The 20,467-nt window shown below is 35.4% G+C and overlaps 2 protein-coding genes across 3 annotated transcripts in view; both read left to right on the forward strand.

Moving 5' to 3' along the window:
* LOC123551797 (DNA-directed RNA polymerase III subunit RPC2-like) overlaps positions 1-13,017 on the forward strand; it is a 35,325-nt gene extending 22,308 nt beyond the window's left edge. For both annotated transcript variants that reach the window (XM_045340995.2, XM_045340996.2), the window contains 14 exons: positions 157-330; positions 665-792; positions 1,936-2,021; positions 2,830-2,953; positions 3,659-3,817; positions 4,338-4,455; positions 5,884-6,027; positions 6,461-6,509; positions 7,886-7,903; positions 8,148-8,253; positions 9,269-9,365; positions 9,643-9,840; positions 11,678-11,767; positions 12,396-13,017. In XM_045340995.2, coding sequence (XP_045196930.1) covers positions 157-330; positions 665-792; positions 1,936-2,021; positions 2,830-2,953; positions 3,659-3,817; positions 4,338-4,455; positions 5,884-6,027; positions 6,461-6,509; positions 7,886-7,903; positions 8,148-8,253; positions 9,269-9,365; positions 9,643-9,840; positions 11,678-11,767; positions 12,396-12,528 — 1,624 coding nt within the window. In that variant the 3' untranslated portion in view covers positions 12,529-13,017. The remainder of the gene's footprint in view (positions 1-156; positions 331-664; positions 793-1,935; positions 2,022-2,829; positions 2,954-3,658; positions 3,818-4,337; positions 4,456-5,883; positions 6,028-6,460; positions 6,510-7,885; positions 7,904-8,147; positions 8,254-9,268; positions 9,366-9,642; positions 9,841-11,677; positions 11,768-12,395) is intronic.
* A 5,625-nt stretch (positions 13,018-18,642) lies between these two features.
* Positions 18,643-20,204, forward strand: LOC123551798 (uncharacterized). The gene is made up of 2 exons (XM_045340997.2): positions 18,643-18,801; positions 19,619-20,204. Exons 1-2 carry the CDS (start codon positions 18,733-18,735, stop codon positions 20,048-20,050), a joined length of 501 nt encoding a protein of 166 aa, XP_045196932.2. The 5' UTR covers positions 18,643-18,732; the 3' UTR covers positions 20,051-20,204.
* Positions 20,205-20,467: the final 263 nt, after the last annotated feature.

Below are 20,467 nucleotides of genomic sequence, written 5' to 3' on the forward strand. Positions count from 1 at the left end.
AATTATTTCACACAGATGTGTCTTAGGAAATCCTTTTTTCAAGACTGTTCAGGCAAGCAGGTGAGGGCCAGTATGGCTCTCTTGTTCATAATTTTGCTCTTCACAGAAAATCTGGCTTTTCCTTCATGTACATTTCAAGCTTCTGAACATTTCCAGACCTTATATAATAGTCAGCAAAGGGAAACCATTGGTGACAACCAAGCATATACAAGAGTTATCTCAAGGCTTTAGATGTTTTGAAGATTTTCTGAAAGAAGGTCTGGTAGAATATCTAGACGTAAATGAAGAAAATGATTGCATGATTTCACTGTATGAGAAAGAAATTAATCAGTAAGCAACTTTCTTTTTTCTGTTACATGTTTTATAATACAACAAGAAGTGTTATGGGTTGTTAGGATAGGTTTGGTTAGTTCAGAACTTTGTTTTACAACATTGTATCTTTTTACCAAAATTTACATGAAATATTGTGTTAATTAAGTGGTTGTTCATTATATTGTGGTAATGTCAGAAAACATTTTAGTAGATTAATTAACATTTACCTGTATCTGCATACAAAATTCACTCTCAGGAAATGAAGACTTTGTTTAGTTAAGACATATTTCTTTTCAACTATAAGATAAATGATATTTTTTACTCTTTGGAAGAGACTGATATGATATTGTAGGAACACAACACATCTTGAGATTGAACCATTTACCATACTGGGTGTATGTGCGGGCTTGATCCCATACCCACATCACAACCAGTCTCCGAGGAACACTTACCAATGTGCTATGGGTAAACAAGCCATGGGTAAGTCTACTTCTCACAAATGTTGTTCTTCAAGCTAAACTTGAAGCACATCATTGCAGTTTTCCAAAATAAGATTTTATAAGCAGTTGTAAAATATGATTCACAAATTTATATGAGCCGTGCCATGAGAAAATCAACATAGTGGGTATGCGACCAGCAAGGATCCAGACCAGCCTGCGCATCCGCGCAGTCTGGTCAGGATCCATGCTGTTCGCTTTCAAAGCCTATTACAATTAGAGAACCCGTTAGCGAACAGCATGGATTCTGACCAGACTGCGCGGATGCACAGGCTGGTCTGGATCCTTGCTGGTCGCTTACCCACTATGTTGGTTTTCTCATGGCACGGCTCATTTTTATATGTATGTGGTTATGGTATTGAATTTCAAAGGTCATCCAAAAAAATAAAGTGATGCTGCAAGTCTGACAATAATGTTTAAGGACTTTAAAAATTGTTTCACTTTTTTTTTTTCAAGATTTTCCATTTAATTTAATGAAATCCATTGTATATTTGCTAAATGATATTGTAGAGTTTAACAACTTACTAGCTACTGAAATGAAAATAGTTTCTGATAAATAACTGCTGAACTCTTAGTAACCTCAGACAAAATGTTATAAAATAGTCTCCACTTGCAGTCAGTAGATGAAACTGTGTTTTTTAGGGTCAGTAGGTCAGTGGTCAAGGTCACAAAGATCTTTTGCTCAATACATGAATTAAAAACCAACTGACATGCAGAGACATGAAACTTTGTATGATGATAGCCTTATGATGACCTTATGGACTTTGTTGTAGGACAAATGTCAAGGTCAAAATTCCCTTCAAACTGATATATAAATTCTGAATTTAGTAACTTGAGCAGTCATCAAACTACTATGATGATCAGTAGATGATAATCTTTTTATTTTCAGAGGCAATTTGTCACAATTGCCCTTGAATGATAATTGTATCCAGTCAATAACTGAGAAACCTTTTGACCAAAAGAAAGAAAAAAATATATTTTATTGCTGGTAGTCAGTAGATAATGCATGTTGTTTTTTTTGAAGCTCACTAAAATTTGACAAGATGCTTGTAATATACCTCTAAAGTCTTAATTTCCACAAATAGTCTGTTATGGTTTCTAAATGTTAAAATTCTTGTTTCTGTAGGTACAATAGGTTACAACCAAAGAAACAGGATAGACACATTAATGTATCTGCTGTGTTACCCACAAGCTCCACTAGTCAAGTCCAAGGTAGAGGATTTAACTTGTTTTCTTGTCAAATGTTTGTCAGTTAAAAGGGCAAGTTGCCTGACATGTTTTATAACTGATACATTAAGAAAATTCAGTAAGAAAATTTGGCAAATGAAAAAAAAGATTTTTTTGCTAAACTGATTTTAAAAATTTGGTCCTCGAACAATTTTTCGTATGGAGAGTCTTTGGCAAAGTCTGAAGTTTGATGACATTTGATGCCGTTTTCACAAATAGAAAAGTTTTTTTGATGTAGATTTTAAAGAAACTTTTCACAGTTTTAAATGAACATATTGTTTACGATATAGCCAAATAAAATTTATTGATCAATGTGCTCACCGAGTGCCCATGATTTGAGGAATCAGTAAATTTTAAGCTGATTTTCAGACATTATTGAAGCCAGGAAACATGCAGCATTCATTCATTTTTGAGGTATCAAGTGCAGGAGAAAGAATTAAACCACACATGCTGTTAATGTGCACAGGATTTGAATTACTTTTATTCAAGTTATCTAGTACTACAGATTAACATATTTTTTTTTCCTCCTGTTGAATATTCCTATGCTAAAATTGGTATAATAGTGAGTCGGCTACTACTGTTTTCAAGGATCCTTGTGATGTTTGTGTTACTTGCTATATACATTGGTAGGTGGATGGAAAAAGGGTAATTTTATAAGTTGCCTGGTTTATCTCAAAAGAACATAGAGAAATGATGAATGAAAAACACTGTATTTTGTTCAGGAACTAAGCCGTATTAAAATATGTAGAGATATTTTTGCAAGTTCAGCTTTAAGATCTAACATATTTTTCAGACAATAGAACTGATCAATTTTGACAAGTTACCCGCAGGTCAGAATGCTACAGTGGCAGTGATGTCTTACAGTGGATATGATATTGAAGATGCACTTGTTATTAATAAAGCATCACTTGATAGAGGTAAGTACTATCTGGTAATTTCAATGAAAACAATATTAACCCTTAGCCTGCTGCAGGCGAATTTAACAGCCTATGCAAACAGCTTGGAACCAGATCAGACGCCGATTAAATCGGCGTCTGATCAGGTTCCAAGCTGTTTGCTACTCTGACAATATTTCTTCCAATTTTGGAGCAAATTGAATGAACTTTACAATTTTAGCAGACGACATTTCCAGCAGACGACAATTTATCTAGCATGCTAAAGGTTAAAGTTTAAAATATTTAAATGCAGTCTATTCAGACTTTTGCTTGTTTAGTTTTCACACTGTTAAGGGCAAATAGTCATTTTGATGACTTAAGAATGAGATACCATTGTGATGATGCTGATGTTTGTGATGGTGATGATGATGATGATGATGATGATGATGATTATAGTGATAGTGATGTTTGTGATGATGGTGATGATGATGGTGATCTTTTGTGTGTTACCTTTGATATTTGATGTTGGAAATCTATTTAGTTATTTCATGAAGACATGTAATCATTGAGTATTTTTGTAGCCTATTTTCTGGAACATATGTATATTTAAAACAGAATTTTTAAATTTTTGGTAGGTGCACAAAATTGAAATTTCCTTACTGCTTGTGTAATAATTGTATACCAATTAAATGTAGATAGGGTAAAAAGTGTAATGTTTATCAACTTTGAAACAATTGTTTTTGACAGGTTTTGGTAGATGTCTGGTATATAGAAAGCAGCAATGTACCCTGAAGCGCTATGCCAACCAGACATTTGACAAAGTTATGGGACCCATGGTTGATGCTACAACACGCAAACCAGTGTGGCGACATTCAGCCCTTGACTCTGATGGAATTTGTGCACCAGGTAAAGAATGTTGACATACCAGTTACAGTGAAACACTGCTTGCTTCAGCATTTGAAGCTCAAGAACCCATGCATGCATGAGCAATTCATGTTGTCCACAGCAGTTTCTCTTATATTTTCTATTTCTGAATTGTGCAAAACAGTTGACAACTCAAGCATTTTGTTCACTCCTTGCAACATGAAGCGATTGGTATATATGACTGTAATTGCATCATTTGGCCATTTGCATGCTGAGTCAAACGTTGAATCATTCTTGTGTATTTTCACATGTAGATTTATCTAGATCACATTTATCTTTATACAGTGAAACTTACCATAGCAACCTCTTGTGTTAGGCAGCCATTACCTTTACCAGGCAGTCAGTTAACTTCATGAATTGACATTTTCTGAGGCAATTCCTGATAAAAATTATTAATTTTGTTAAAACTTCATGAAATCTTGTCAATATTATCATGTACTGAACTATAGCAGCTTTCATGCATCTTAAATTTGGATTCTTTTGAAATAATTTCTGTTTTAAGGTGAGAAGATAGAGAATAAGCAGGTGTTTGTGAACAAGTGGATGCCCACAGTGACTAACAGTCCTCTTAGTTCTACAGACCAGGATAAACAACCAGACTATAGGGAAGTTCCTATATCGTAAGTTATCATTGTTTTATACAGGAGGGTGGTCCAGAAGTGCTGTGGGGAATTCCCATTATTGTGGTTGTGCAGAGCTGTGTCCATCCAGATGGTTTTTTCCAGCTGTTTGTCAGCAACTAGCGGCTGGACCTTAAGGAAACAGCCACAAAGACGAGGTGCCTACATTATGGGTACATTCTGGATGGATTAGAAATTGTGGAAATTTTTTTACCTCATCTTCCCCATTTAAAGGAGAGGTTGCATATTGTTTTGCACATTTTGTTCTGTCTGTCCCACAGGCTGGTGGTTGATTGGTAGTCACTTTGGTTTCTGATCAGTAACTAGAAAATGCTTCGGCTTGAGATGGTCAAATATTATAGGAAGCTGATGTCAGTTGTTTTGGGGATGAGTAGGTTGAAGGTTAAAAGTTCTTGTAGAATTAATTCTCAGTTGGAACATTTCTGAAATGAGCTACCTCAAACTTAAGCATTTGATTACTTGAAAAAGAGCTTCATTGCGGAGCATGCATTGGTTCTACCAAATGCCTTGTTTTGCAGAACTTCTCTTAGATTTGTTGGTACATCTGTCATCAAAGAAGGTACAAGATATTTTTTCATGGAAATTGGTTAACTGATGGTCATGCGGGGCAATTTTGAGAATATTCTGATACCTTGTTTAACTGCAACACATGTATAAAATATATATGGTAAATAGTTGCAGTCTGCATAAACATGGATCCTGCATTAACTTTGATGATACATGAGATTTTTTCATTAAACCTGACAGACAGCTAAAATACAACATGGAAATTATGCAGGCTATTTCTGTGTTTAGCTACATCTTAAACTATGGTTGTTAGGCAAGAAATGTTACACATATTTTATTACATTGTCAAAGGTGTCGTTTGAAACTTTTATTGTTGAACAACAGTCTTGTTTTATTCTATATCTATTTTATCTATCCAGTCGTGAACGTTCATTTGTTACACGTGACCGTACAGTATATTACCTTATTGGATGCACGTGCATACAAAAAAGCCTATATTTTTCTGTATTTGGACAGTTCAAAAAGTTCCGAATGTAAATCTGATGAAGTAGGCGCTCTACGTACAGATTTGATTATGCGTCTTGAAATCAGGAATGCAGAAATGCAAGATTCAGTAGCCTAAATCATTTCTAATTTAAACTAAAATAAAATAGATATAGAATAAAAAGGTTTTTTAATATTGAACTGTACAATAGGAGATATATTTGGACTCGTACCCAGCTGAGAAAACCATATTGGACAAGCCGGCCTGGCCGCTCGTCCAATATGGTTTTCTCAGCTGGGTGTGACTCGTCCAATATGGTTTTCTCAGCTGGGTACGAGTCCAAATATATCTCATATTGTACAGAACAATGTTAAATAACCTAATAATATTATATTTATATGCTATTTTATATCTAGGTATAAAGGACCAGAGCCGTCATACATAGAAAAAGTGTTAATCTCATCCAATCCTGAGGAAGCATTCCTTGTCAAGATGTTGCTACGGCAAACTAGACGTCCAGAGATAGGAGACAAATTCAGTAGCAGACACGGACAGAAAGGGTAAGTTCAAAAGGATAAAACACATGTTAGTAGTTCTGGTAAACAAAAAACTGATAACATTTATTTGAGCCACACCATGAGAAAACCAACATTGTGCATTTGTGACAAGCATGGATCCAGACCGGCCTGTGCATCCGTGCAGTCTGGTCAGGATCCATGCTGTTCGCTCACGGTTTCTCTAATTGTAATAGGCTTTGAAAGTGGACAGAATGGATCCAGACCAACCTGCGCATCCGCACAGTCTGCGGATGTGCAGGCTGGTTTGGATCCATGCTGTTCGCAAATGCACTATATTGGTTTTCTTATGATGCGGCTCAGTTTTTTTTTGTGTCACATATCGATTAAGAATTTGAATATATAATGATTATTCAGACTATGTTAGAAATTTAAGAGAAAAAATTGTCATTGTTATGTTGTTTTTTTTCCATTTCAGAGTGTGTGGGTTGATAGTTCCACAAGCTGATATGCCTTTTTCAGATCTGGTAATATTTTATTTTAGATTGATATGTCATAACTATTTGAATATTTATTTATGTGAAGTCAGTCTGATACATGAAAAAAATGAGCTGAGTTCTTTGCCCTTGTCAATATGTTTGTCCCTCCATCTGAATTTGTGTCGTGCATATCTCAAAAAATATTTGACGCAGAATTGTCAAACCTCACAGGATTGTCATTCATCTGAAGTTGTGCACCTTGTGTTTTAATTTGGATTTCACATATCAGAGTTATGGCCCTTGACTTAGTCAAAAATATGAATTAATGCAGTTGAATTTTGTTTTTCATTTCACTCTGCAAGACCAGAGTTATGGCCCAAATTTGCAAAAAGGGCATATAAGTTTGTGTTGCAAGTATCTAAAAAAGTATTTAAAAAAGATTCATAAAACATTAGAGGACTGTTACATAGCATGTGAATTTGTACACCTGATGTTCTGTTTGGGATTTCAATCAGCCTGGCTAGCATTACGATCCCTGACTTAGTAAAAAATTCACATAAAGTGCGTTATACCAAGTAGTGTGACAGGAGTGGGGGCACCTGTTTCGTTTAGACATACATCTAGTATAATTATATTCTGTTTATAGAATAATGACCTGTTTCAGTTGCTGATTTATGCAATGACAGTCTTAATTTAGTTAAAGCACTTCTGTATTTGAAAAGTAGTAGATCTAATTAATTTATATTTTCAAATATTGTGATACTACATATCTTTTTAAAGCATTTGTGTCCAGTTTAGCGCAAGTTTTGCACAAATATACATATTACTTATTATTTGAAGGTTAGGTAAAGTTGATCTTAATACATTGACAAGTGACATTCACAAGATTTTTTAGGTACTTTGGTGCCAGCGGAGGATGTCAATATAGACTCACATAAATGTGTAAATATTCTGGCAGCCTATTGCCTTTATTGCTAAAACTTCAGCTACATATTCCAGGATGCTAGCTAATTCATCTGTCTTTTCACAACTGTACAATTCGTTCCTTTTTGCTACCCAATTCCCTTGTTCTGTTAAGCATTTTCACTGAAGATGAAATGTAAATGAAAGGGTAGATAAATTTGCCTTCTGTGATAACAGACTTTACAGCTGAAGCCTATTGCTTCTAACCTGGACATCACTTGATACACCCAACCATGGCATTTTATAATACTCTACAGAAAATCGTTTTTGGTCCTTGTGTTCACTTACTAATGTACTTGTTCATTCTTTAAATTAAAACCAGAATGTAAAATAGTTCTTTCTCCTAGCGAGCAAGTACAGTCAACATTTCCATTTATACATTTAATGTAAATCTACTGATCTGTGTGGGAGTGCATGTATAAAGCAAAATTACTGTACATACATTTTTTTTTTATTTTCAGGGTATCTGTCCAGATATTGTAAGTACTCTATTAATTGGATGTTTCTGTTGCTATCATTTGGAAGTAATATTTGCAGATCTCTATGATACAGTTTGATTTTGAAGCAATGATGTAGATTTAAATATTTTAGGCCTACCTTTCCTGTTACACCAATTTTAACACATTAAAGTACAAAGTATGTATAGTTTTCCTAGAGCTTTCATTGTGTTCTGTCCTTAAAAAGTGCTATATTGTACCCACTATTCTGAGATTTGTTTTATAGATTATGAATCCCCATGGTTACCCGTCTCGTATGACAGTTGGAAAATTGATGGAACTGCTTGGTAGTAAAGCTGGCGTATTAGATGGAAAATTTCACTATGGAACTGGTAATCTTCTGTTTTTATTTTTATTTTTTTTTTACTTTTTCCCGTTTTCAAAGTCCTCTTAATGCAGGTAACACTGATCAGTCCCCAAAACTTCAGATAAATCTTATTCAAGGTAGATCCAGTATCTACAATAAAATTTAAACCCTGATTTTTCAACACTTCCATATATTCTATGAAAATCTGTCAGAAAAAAAGATTTGGTTGTGTCACTTATGCACTTGTTTTTTCCCAGTCTGCTTTGAAAAATTTTGACCTGGTTTTCATGATGGGAGACTACTGGACAATTCCAGTTTTGATGACAGAGTTTTTTTCTATAATGTAGATTTAAATGACAGAATGCACAGTTGTAAATCAGTATATTGTCTGTTATATGATCATGTAAAATATAGGTCTATGTGCTTAATTTTGAGATATTTGTCCATAATGTAAGAGATCTGCAGATTTCAGATGTTGAAGTCACTTAGTGGTGAAATCCATTTTAATTCAATACTGTAAGGTCTGTTTGACCTACATACTTCAAATTGTATGTGATGGTGGGTCTCCTTTAGTAGATGACCTCTGTCACTCTTGAACCTGGGTCAAAAGTCAAGGTCATATTATATCTAAGGCTATCAGGGGGCATATGTGTTTTTCAAACAGCTCTTAAACATCTAGTGTATGAAGTGTGTCCTATTTTAAACCTAATACAAAGTACCTTTGATATGTGTAAACTTGTTAATCTGAAATCATTCGTCCTCCACCTCTGACAATTCATGTGGGGAAGTTGGCAGTTACTTGCGGAGAACAGGTTTGTACTGGTACAGAATCCAGGAACACTGGTTAGGTTAACTGCCCACCGTTACATGACTGAAATACTGTTGAAAAACGGCGTTAAACCCAAAACAAACAATACAAACTTATATTTCAATATATTATATGTAGTAACTGTTCATATTTTCAAACATGAACTTTGGGTCTAGTATACCTTGAAGTACAGGTAAACATATGCATTTAAATCTACTCTTAAATCTTACAGCATTTGGAGGAGACAAGGTTGTGGATCTCTCTGCAGATCTGATAAGACATGGATTTAACTATCTTGGTAAAGACTATGTCACTTCCGGAATAACAGGGTATGCAAAGTTCCATAGCATTATTTGGATATATACATCATTTTTTGTAACATCGAAAATGATTTTATCATAGAAAACAGTACTTATTTATAAAAATTGTACAACTTTTCCTTTCATGTTAACTTAAACAAACTGAAGTTTGTAAGAGCATATTGTTTTACTGATACACCATTATTATAATATCTTAAGTATTCTTTAAGTATGTATTCAAAATCTTTGTACGGTACTAAACTAGGTGTTTCAGTATTCTTACAAACACGGGCATTTTGCATTTCAGAGAACCACTCTCTGCTTATATTTATTTTGGGCCTATCTACTACCAAAAGTTGAAGCACATGGTTTTAGACAAAATGCATGCACGTGCAAAGGGTCCACGTGCAGTATTGACCAGACAGCCTACAGAGGGTAGATCACGTGATGGAGGCCTTCGTCTAGGAGAAATGGAGAGAGATTGTCTTATTGGATATGGTGCTAGGTAAATGTTTAATATAAATACCACTGGTAGTGTTCTTTACACACCCCTTAAAGTCTTATTTTTTAATCAAAGGAGTATATCTGTATGAAATGTCCATCAGTCTGTTGTTTGATTCAACCAATTCCACTGCAGTATTTTAGCTCACCTGAGCATAAAGTGCTCAAAGTGAGCTATTGTGATCATCCTTTGTGCTTCATCCATTGTTAAGAGTTTGTCTGTTAACACTCTAGAGGTCACAATTTTGGCCAAATGTTAATTAAACTTGGTTAGAATGTTACACTTAGTAAAATCTCAGACTATTCTGTTACTGTACTATGTCACTAGTTCAACTAATAGGGAAACCTTGTTAACACTATAGAGGCCACATTACCTGAGGTTAAAATGTAGGTCACTAGATCAAATAATAGAAAAGCCTTGTTAACAGGTTAGAGTCAACATTTTTTACCTGATCTTCATAAAACAATGACAGAATTTTAGTCTTCATGAATTAAAGGTAAGGTCCAAAACTGGCTTACCTGAGGTCTAAAAATAGGTCACTAGGTTAAATTGTAGATTGACCTTGTTAAGACTGTAGAAGCCACATTTTCAATTTGACCTTCATGAAAAAATGTCAAAATGTTTGTCTCAGTTAAAATTAGGTCAAGTTCAAAACTGGGCTACTTGAACTCTTCATGTAGTGTAACACACTAGAGGCCTCATTGTCTATTGATCTTCATTAAGTTGTGTCAGAATTTTGTCACCATAAAATCTAGATAAAGTTTGAAACTGTATCATCTAGGTCAAAAACTAGGTCACTAGGTCAAATCATAAAAAATCATTGTAAAGACTTGAAAGGCCGCATTTTCTTCCAGCTCTTTAAGAGACTTAAAACTAGGCTTTTAGGTCAAATTATAGAGAGGCTTTGTTTACACTTTAGAGGCAACTTTTTCAATTTGATGGTCTTAAATTTTTGTTAGAATGTTTTATGATATTTAGGTTCAAGAGTGGGGTACCTGAGGTCATAAAATGGGTCACAAGATCAAATGATTAAATAGGTTGGATAATGATCTACCTGATTTACACAAAACATTGTCAGAATGTTTGTCTATGAAATCTAGGCCAGATTAGATGCTAGGGCAAGAATATAGATATCTGGAGGAAGAACTAGGTTAGTGGAGTATTACAGGGCCCTTTTGTTCATAATTACTGGCATGATGATGCAAGATGTAGTTTTGAATTTATAATGCCTTGAAGAATGTCAAAACTTTATTGACAAAAATGTATTTATTTCCATGCAAAATTCTGACCAATCTTTAAATTTTTTTTTTTTAATTTCACACAAGTTTGAAGTGGTAATGTTATCAATAAATAAAGCCTTTTAAGATATTTTAGGATACACAATGGCTACATAGAAAGTTGTCTGCACACATAGCTCAATAAGGAGAGTACAAATCTATAGCTTGTTGTGAGTTAAATCCGTAAGTGGGGCATATGTTCTCTGTGACATTTTAATAAAACACCATATTAATCGTCGTCCACCTTTGTTTCATGTGGGGAAATTGACAGTTACTTGTGTACTTGTGCAGCATATATTATGAGCTATTGTGGTCGCTCACCATTCGGTGTTCGGTCGGCTGGCATCTGTTCGCTTGTCTTTCCATCCGGCCACACTTTTCTTCAAACAATTTCTCCTCTAAAACCAGCTTGAAGAAATAATGCCTATTATGTGATCAAGTGATTCAAAGTCGGTAACCTTAACCACTCGCCCATGGAAGCACTGCCCCCACCCAGAATGAAAATAGTTCCAAGCAGAAAACTAAATGTTATTGAATATTGTTTTTAATTATTTGTTTTACAGCATGCTGTTGTTAGAGCGTCTGATGATATCAAGTGATGCCTTTGAAGTGGATGTTTGTGAACAATGTGGTCTTCTGGGATATCTAGGATGGTAAGTGGATGTTATTGAACATTGTGATGTTCTCTGATATATTGGAGAGAGTAAATTAGTGTTTGTAAACAGTCTGGTCTCATTATAAGTTGATGTTTCTGAACAGTGTGGTTGCCTGGGATATCTTTAATTGTAAACTAGTTTGGTGTCCCTGGATATCTTTTTAATAGTCAGTTGATGTTTGTGAACAAAAGTGGCATCCTAGGATATTATTATACCAGATTTATATAGCGCAAGTGGTAAATTGGTGTTTGTGAACAGATTTGGTATCCTGGGATATCTCAAGTAAATATGTTTGTGAACTTACGTTCCTTGGCTGGAAGATTGGTATATGCAGTGAAGTCATTGTCTACCAGGCAGTTGATGCAAAATAACTTGTGTTTCAAAAACGTATGTTGCGGGTATTGTATGCATATACATAATTATAATGTTTTATTTGTGATCTAGTTGACTAGTGTTGAAAAGAAGTTACGTATGATGGTGATGAGTTAGCTATCAAACATTATGAAATTTAAGAGTTATTACAATTTTAAGCAATTACATTTAGAAACAGTGCTTCTACTGCTGAGGTACAGCTGCCATCAGTATCTAATGTCACATATGTGAAATATATCATTCTTCTTTTTAGGTGCCAGTATTGCAAGTCATCTAAGAATGTTTCTACTCTAAAGATGCCATATGCCTGTAAACTGTTATTTCAAGAACTTCTGTCCATGAACATTGTACCCAGGTTATCTCTGAAAAGATACAATGAAGTTTAGCAGGGACTAAAAACATTGTATGCAGATTATCTCTGAAACATTACAATGGGTAATAGTAGGAAACAGCTGTAGAAGCGACATTGGTGAAGAAAGCAAGAATTCCTAGCCAAGGTCAAGGTGAAGGCACACAGAAGAATTTGAGCTTTCATTATATATGTTGGTGGTGTCACATGAATGAAATTTTTGATGAAGTATTATGTTTTGAAAAAAAGACTGTCCAGGATGGAATACAGCATATTGTATGTAGTACAAATAATGTATTCTTAAGGAATGATGTCAGCAAGGAGCCCTCAAACAGTAATTTGGGATTTACTCCATGTTGACAATTTTGACAGAGTTGCCATTTTCTGCAGGCTGAGATATGATAATTTTTCATCCTTTGCAATAATTTTGTTGAATTATTATTGATATTGATTATAATTGTAAAAAGATTACAAGTTGAGACTTTTGCCTCAGTTGTGTAAATTACAAATAAAGCTGTTAAAGGTTCATCTTGTTCAAGTGTATCTTTCTGCTTGTTTACCTCCCCTTACATGGTGTATAGTGCAACATTGATAGAAAAGATAGTCAAGCATTAACAGCAATTTTCTTTGTTTTTGAAACAAATCTACCTGATAAAAACTGCTACAATATAAATTTATTTGAACCTTTGCCCACAGAAAAGAATATCCGTTTGTATATTTTGTATGCGTCCTTGGAAAAGACGTCTTTCTGATAGGCAGTTTGGTTTCTAGTCAAAAACTAAAAGAACCTGGTAAAATGATTGTCTGTGGCCAGTAGGTGATTATTTTGGGGTAAACAGTTCAATAAACACAGGTCACTGTCATAGTGGCTTTATCAAGATGGACAGTCGTTTCTGACAGTAGGGCCTACAGTAATCCAACTTCATAGGGTGACAGCCTTGGGTCAGCAGACTATTGTGTTAAAGTCAGTAGATCAATTTTCAACATCACAATGATTTTAAGATTGACAATATTTTTCCCCTATTAATAACTGGACAATTGTAGCTACCTTCATAGGAAGATTTCATGTGATCACTACGAACCCTATTGCATGACTAATGACCTTAAGACTGAAACAACTGTTGACCAGTACCTTGAGACCGTTTTAGCCACTGACAATGCCTTTGATCAGTGGCTTTGATACAGGTCAAAGGTTATGATGACACTGACTATTACTTCTGCATGATCACACTGTAGTGGGTCAAAGGTCATGGTCATTTTAGATTAAGAACTTGAGAGCTACTTGACCCAGAATGTTGAAACTTCATAGAATGATTGGACATATGCAGTAGATGACCCCTATTGATTTAAGGGTCACTCGGTTAAAGGTCAAGGTCACAGGAGCCTGAACATGGAAATTCATTTCCAGTCAATAAATTTAGAACCATTTGACCCAGAATAATGTATCTTCATAGGTTGATAGGACTTGCAGAGTATATGACCCCTATTGTTTTGTGGGTCACTTCATCAAAGGTCAAGGTCACAGGGGCCATCCGCTGGTCACACTTCATTTTCGATCAATAAATTGAGAACCATTTGACCTAGCACCTTCAAACTTAATTGGGTGATAGGGCTTACGAATAGATGACCCCCTTTTATATTTGGGGCTACGCTATCAAAAGTCAAGGTCACAGGGGCCTGAACATGGAAAACCGTTTACCCAGAATGTTGAAACCTCTTAGGATGATTGGAAATGTAGAATAGATGACCTCTTTTGATTTTTGGGTCACTTGATAAAAGTTGTCACAGGGGCCAGAACATAGAAAACTGTTTCCGATCAATAACTTGAGAACCATTTGACCCAGGACCTTCAAACTTCATTATCAATAGGACTTATAGAGTAGATTACCCTAATCGTTATTTGGGTCACTTGACCAAAGGTCGAGGTCACACGGACCTGAACATGGAAACACTTTGCAATCAATAACTTGAGAACCACTTGACCCAGAATGTTGAATCTTCATAGGATGATTGGACATTCAGAGTAGATGACCCCTAATTATTTTGGGGTCACTCTATCAAAGGTCAAGGTCACAGGGGCCAGAACATGAAAAACCGTTTTCCAATTCATAACTTGAGAACCACTAGACCAAGAAAGTTGAATTTTCGTGGGATGATTTGACATGCCAAGTAGATGATCCCTATTCCAGCAAACCATCGCTGTCAATTGGACTTTTGCTCCTACCCCCTACTGACTTCTTGCCTGTTACTACTATAAATTGAGGAGACGTGCGCTTTTCTACAAATGCATCTTCTAGTTTGAACTACATTTCCTTTATTCTGTAAAATAATTGCCCTGCTCTTTCCAGCTTTATGGAAAGAAATTTTCATTTTACCTCTTACACACAGAAAACTTTAGAAAATAATCTATACGCTACAATAATGATTAATTAAGATGTAAATGGAGTCATTAACACACTTAAACTAATACCTCTGTGGTTCTAGCCATTTACTTCTTTTGTAAGACAGATTCGATTTTAAAAGTCCTCTCGCTGTTATGAAAGGCTTAACGATGATAATATCAACCGATTATTAGACATTCCTTTCCTTTGAATATAATATAAGACGATGCCATTGCGATTACCGTATACATCATTCAATAGAAGTCAGAGGGTGGGAAAAACTTTAATTTTCAAAATGTCTTTGAAAAACGATTTTAGAGGGCTATTTTCCATTGTAAATTTCGGCCATTTTGGACACAAAAAAAGATCTAAAATTTCAAAGTTGGCTTTACTTTTTGATGGACTGTTAAAATTATAAAATCGAAATATCAAAGTTAATTGCAACATTTTCATGCAAAAGATCATAGTTGGTAAAACACTTGATCTATTTTTGCCCGATGTCTACAATAGGAAAATTACATTTTTATAACAAATTCTACTTTCTTAGAGATATTTGAAAGATTTAAGAAGAACATACTATCACCCTAAGAAACCTTTGGAGTGATGTATAACCCTGTTACAGAATCGGTGGATTAAACTATATCGAGTTGACAAATGGTAAATGGAGCTGCTGTGTGTTGCGGTATTCACTGGAAGTTTGCAACAAACTTTTTAAGAAGTTTTTTTTGCAAATAGAAAAATAGAATAACTTACAGTAACAAAGACCTTTCTCACAGAAATAGAAGCTTACCGTGTTGTTGTTGTTGTTTTTTTTTTTTGTTTTTTTTTTTAAAGAATCGCCTGCTTTCTGATAGTTTCAATTTCAGTTCGCAAAGCTTAAACAATACGCGAATTAAGACGAAATTGAAACTGGGAAAATTAAATAATTTAAATTTATAAATGTTGAAAATTATATGGTAAATAGACAATAGTGTCAGGTGATTATCCCGATTAAATAATTACGGTAAACAACTGTCTACGCATTAAACCAGACCCCACACGGCTATAACCTCCCTTCATGCCAATGGTAAGGGTAGATCACTGCGTAGGTATGACGTGGTATCAAACGTCGAGACGACATTGTTTCTTGGCAACTCGCATTTTGTTGCCGTTTACAAACACTTCAACGGAAAATAAAAAGCGTCATGCCTGATAAGCGGAGAAAATCTTTCCTTTCGCGATTTCTTCATTTTTGTTGTTGCTGCATAGCAACAAAAGTTGACCGGGACAAAATGGAAGACAATGATGACATTATTGTAACCAGGGTTTACAAATCTTCGAGCGCTGAAAATTTTGTCGGTAAGCATGATTTGACTCCTGGATTCCCTTAAATGGCAAAGGCAAGCCGAAGCGATATATTCAACAATGTGTCTAGAAGTGAGCAGAAAGTAAAGAACTTGGCAGCAAGAAATAAGAAAGGTACACAGAACATGAAGAGGAATTCAGTTGTTTTGGACAGCGCTGCTGGAAACGATGTCGGCGGCGACACAAGAGATGTCCGGTTTGATGACAGCGACGGTTTGGACATTCTGAACGCCTTCTGAGCTCTGTGCGGCGGTGAGAATATTCGGTCTGGAATGATAGTACGTTGTGAGTAAATGCATTTTTTGTGACTAGAAAATGGCCCGTGTACTTGTGTCAGTGTACAATACATGAAGGGTCTCTTAAGGCTGCCATAATGCCTTAATCCAGTTAAAAAGTTTTATTTTCTAAGTTGATCAATAACTTATATTTTTTAAAGAAATATTCATTCTTTCTTCCTACATTTTTATATGGAAATCAAACAGTGTATAATATGAATTCGGCTCATGGAAGAAATTTAAATGCAATTACTTAAAATTAGTTCAGAATTATTTAAATGAGTTTGCTCTTGAAATGAACTCCCGCTAGTTTTCGCAAACAACACGATGTTACTCGGTACTATTCTATGACCCGGCTGCACCCGATAAAATGTTTTTCTCTTATTTTCACTGTCTACGCAGCTGTTGACATGTTCAGTTTTTTACCACGCAGTTCGACTCACTGTAACTTATAGGTACCATACCCCTGTTTCCATGTAACGTCAAAATGTACGTGAAATATAGGTTTGATGGTTAAGTTGATAAACATTCTCCTGTTAAAGGTACTCGTTGTAGTGAATTCAAACTTGCTAATTAGTTAAGTTTACACTAAAGATAATCGAGATAATCGTACTGTTCTGTAAGTTGGCTTTCTTAATCTCAACTACTCACCCTGGCGTGGGCGTTGGTGTCGCCGTTTACCTCACTGGTTGGTCACAGTTTTACGTGCAGGTTCATATCTCACAAACAAATGCAACCTTACGTAATAACAAAGTAAGATAACTCCTTATTTAATTAAATTCCCCTTTTCAACTTAAATTTTCGTAACGCTTCGCATCCAGCCGTAACTATTAATCCATATCTCACCAACAGCTACATGCATTGAACAGAAACTTCAGACATGGCTTCCTTATAGCCTTCAAACCTGCTGAAATAACCAAGTTAGGTAACTGTTGGTTGAATTTAGTACAGATTATGGCCATTGTTTCGACTCAAAAGTTTGCATATAACTATCAACAATATATCTTAGAAACAATTTATTGTATTACACTGAAACTTCACACAATGTTTCCCAGTCTTCTTGTCTCCTGCGCCAACCCAGTTAGATAGGTTTTATTTGGATTTAATGTAAATTGTGACACTCTTTCGACTAAAAAAGTCCTGTTAAAGTCAAGTTTGAACTCAACCAAAAATCAAGCTGTACCTTCACAGTGAATGAAACTTCAGTCAAGACTTCCTTCCCATCAATCATACTCTTGGCATGAAGTTGTTATAATTGTCATAACAATATTTGAGCCGTGCCATGAGAAAATCAACATAGTGGCTTTCCGACCAGCATGGATCCAGATCAGCCTGCGCATCCGCGCAGTCTGGTCAGGATCCATGCTGTTCGCTTTCAAAGCCTATTGCAATTAGAGAAACCTTAAGCGAACAGCATGGATTCAGACCAGACTGCGCGGATGCGCAGGCTGGTCTGCATCCATGCTGGTCGCAAAGCCACTATGTTGATTTTCTCATGGTGTGGCTCATTTAATTTTTGAATTGTAATAAAATAATTCAGTTACACACGTCTTGCCATGTTATGACGCTTGTTCGACTTACAACTTGCTGAATAGTCGGGCTCGCTGACTTATGGACAGAGTTTGAACTTCTGATGAAATACACAGTTATTTCTCATCAAAGACTTCGAGTGGCATTTTTTTATCAAAAGAAAATGTCTAAGTACTAAGAAATGCAGATGAATAAAAATAAGACAAAAAACTGTCTGGTTGACAAATATTAATAAACAAATTATAAACAGAAGCATCAGTAACCGCAATTAGGAAATCTTTACATGCCATATAAGTGCATCGTTTTCTTAAATGGGATGAATACCTTTAATAGCAACAACAAATCTACAGACAGGGGAAAGTCAGTAAAAGTTTTTTATTTAATTTGCTACGTGACTAAAGTGCATTTATGTAAAAAAAAAAATATGGAAACAAATAAGCACCAACAGAAGTTGTAAACGTTTCATTCTTTAAACTTGTCATATTTGTCATAATTTGTATATATAAAATAAACTAATTTTAAAGAAACACATACTTTCCATTTTGTTGCGATATAAAAACATGATATCCATGTACAAACTTTTTTACCAACCCTTGAACTCGTGCACTATAACATCGATATCTCGACACAATTTCGTAATTCGTACTGGAATTAAGGTCATGAATACATTAGTATAAATTTGAAATCCATGTGTCTTCAGTAAAAGGCAAGATGTTATTTAGAATTATTTTTGTATCGTTAACCACATTTCTTGTAAAAGGAGATGATAATCACTTGGCGGTAAGATAAAAATATTTTGCTTTATATTATATTTTTCGCGAATAATGAATTGTCGAACGAACTATTTTTTCATAGTTTTGTAACTTTGCGCACTAACCATTATATATTATTTTCATATCCTACGGCATCGCCCGTCACCCTTCGGCCAGTTTGAAAGTACGATATGGTAGGATAGTGGGGTGGTGGTTTTTGTGGTGGGATCATGTGATAATCTGCCATCATGATATCATACTATCGCTATCCTGCTATCTTACTTTAGCTATCATATTATCACCATCTTACAATTCTACCAGTCTACAATACAATTCTACCATCCTACAATTATACCATACAATTCTACCATCCTACCGGCGACCGGCTGTTAAGAAGAAAAAAAACGGTGCTCGTACAAAAAAAATCTGACATAGGAAACGAACACTCATTGTGGTTATTTGGCGCAAGCTAAAAGAAGGTGAAGTGCGATGGTAGGAGAGTATACGTAGGGGTGGGGAGGGGGTGGGGGTAGGATAGTAGAGTGGTAAGATAGTAGTATGTTAGGATAGATATAGTAGGGTGGCAATATTTCATCATATCATACATATCCTACTATTGCTATCCTAGCATCCTTTGGACGTCAAGAGGCTGCCATAATTATAAGCGGTCGCCACACACGCTACCCGTCTTTGAAAGTTTATCTCAAAATTTCGTATAATTTTACTGAGGTTGTAGGTATCTGCTATACAAGCATAATGAAGTCAACAACCAAGAATGACAACCATCATGATTCGGTATTCAAACACATTTAAAACAATACAAATGTTTTAATTTCTATCTTCAGCTTGAGAATACAGCATGTGACCTGAAGGCAAGGAATGCATCGTGTGTTGCTGGTTTTTGCTGTGTCCGGGACGAGTTCCTGTACACCGAGACACTCTGCAGACCTCTAGGAAAAGCGGGAGATGCCTGTTCAACCAAACTGACAGAATTTGAATGCCCGTGCGAGCCAGGTTTTCGATGCGCAAGCAATATTCACGGACACGTGACTTCGCTTTTTGGAAAATGTTACCCTATACCCGGACAAACTACAGATGGCTCTCCAACTTTTGTTACATCTGACATTCCGGATAATGACATGACTACAGCTGATAATAACTGGAATCACATTGATACAACAGTCGCAGATTCCACGAAAGAAACTACTGAAGGTACCACAATATATGACAAACAAACAAAACCCGTTCAACATGACGGAGACGCGATAATTGGATAAACGAAAGTTTCAAATGCGGATATTACCAGGATTTTTCTTTTCGCACAGTTTGATCTAAACTTTGTTGTTTCACCTCTGTTTCAAGTGTTTATGATTGATTATATCGTACGTGTTTTCAACTAGTCTCAAATACAATTTTTGTTTCACATCGTCACGTTTATCTCTTACTATTCATTTCATGCCGCTATGACGGGACGCCAACAAATTTAGACACTACGTTTTAAATGTAAAACAAGTACACGCTTCTCGTGTGTCCATATAATTCCGTTTTGGAGGAGTACGCCTTTTCACAAATCCGGAACACAACACTTGAACTTATCCGAACCATTCTTAATAATGACCACGATGCTTTGTAGCTAGTGCTTTTCCATATTTCCATATTTTCGTATTTTCTCATATTGTTTTTGACATGGTTCA

Source organism: Mercenaria mercenaria, chromosome 4 (genome assembly GCF_021730395.1).
Source record: "Mercenaria mercenaria strain notata chromosome 4, MADL_Memer_1, whole genome shotgun sequence".
Lineage (NCBI taxonomy): Eukaryota > Metazoa > Mollusca > Bivalvia > Venerida > Veneridae > Mercenaria > Mercenaria mercenaria.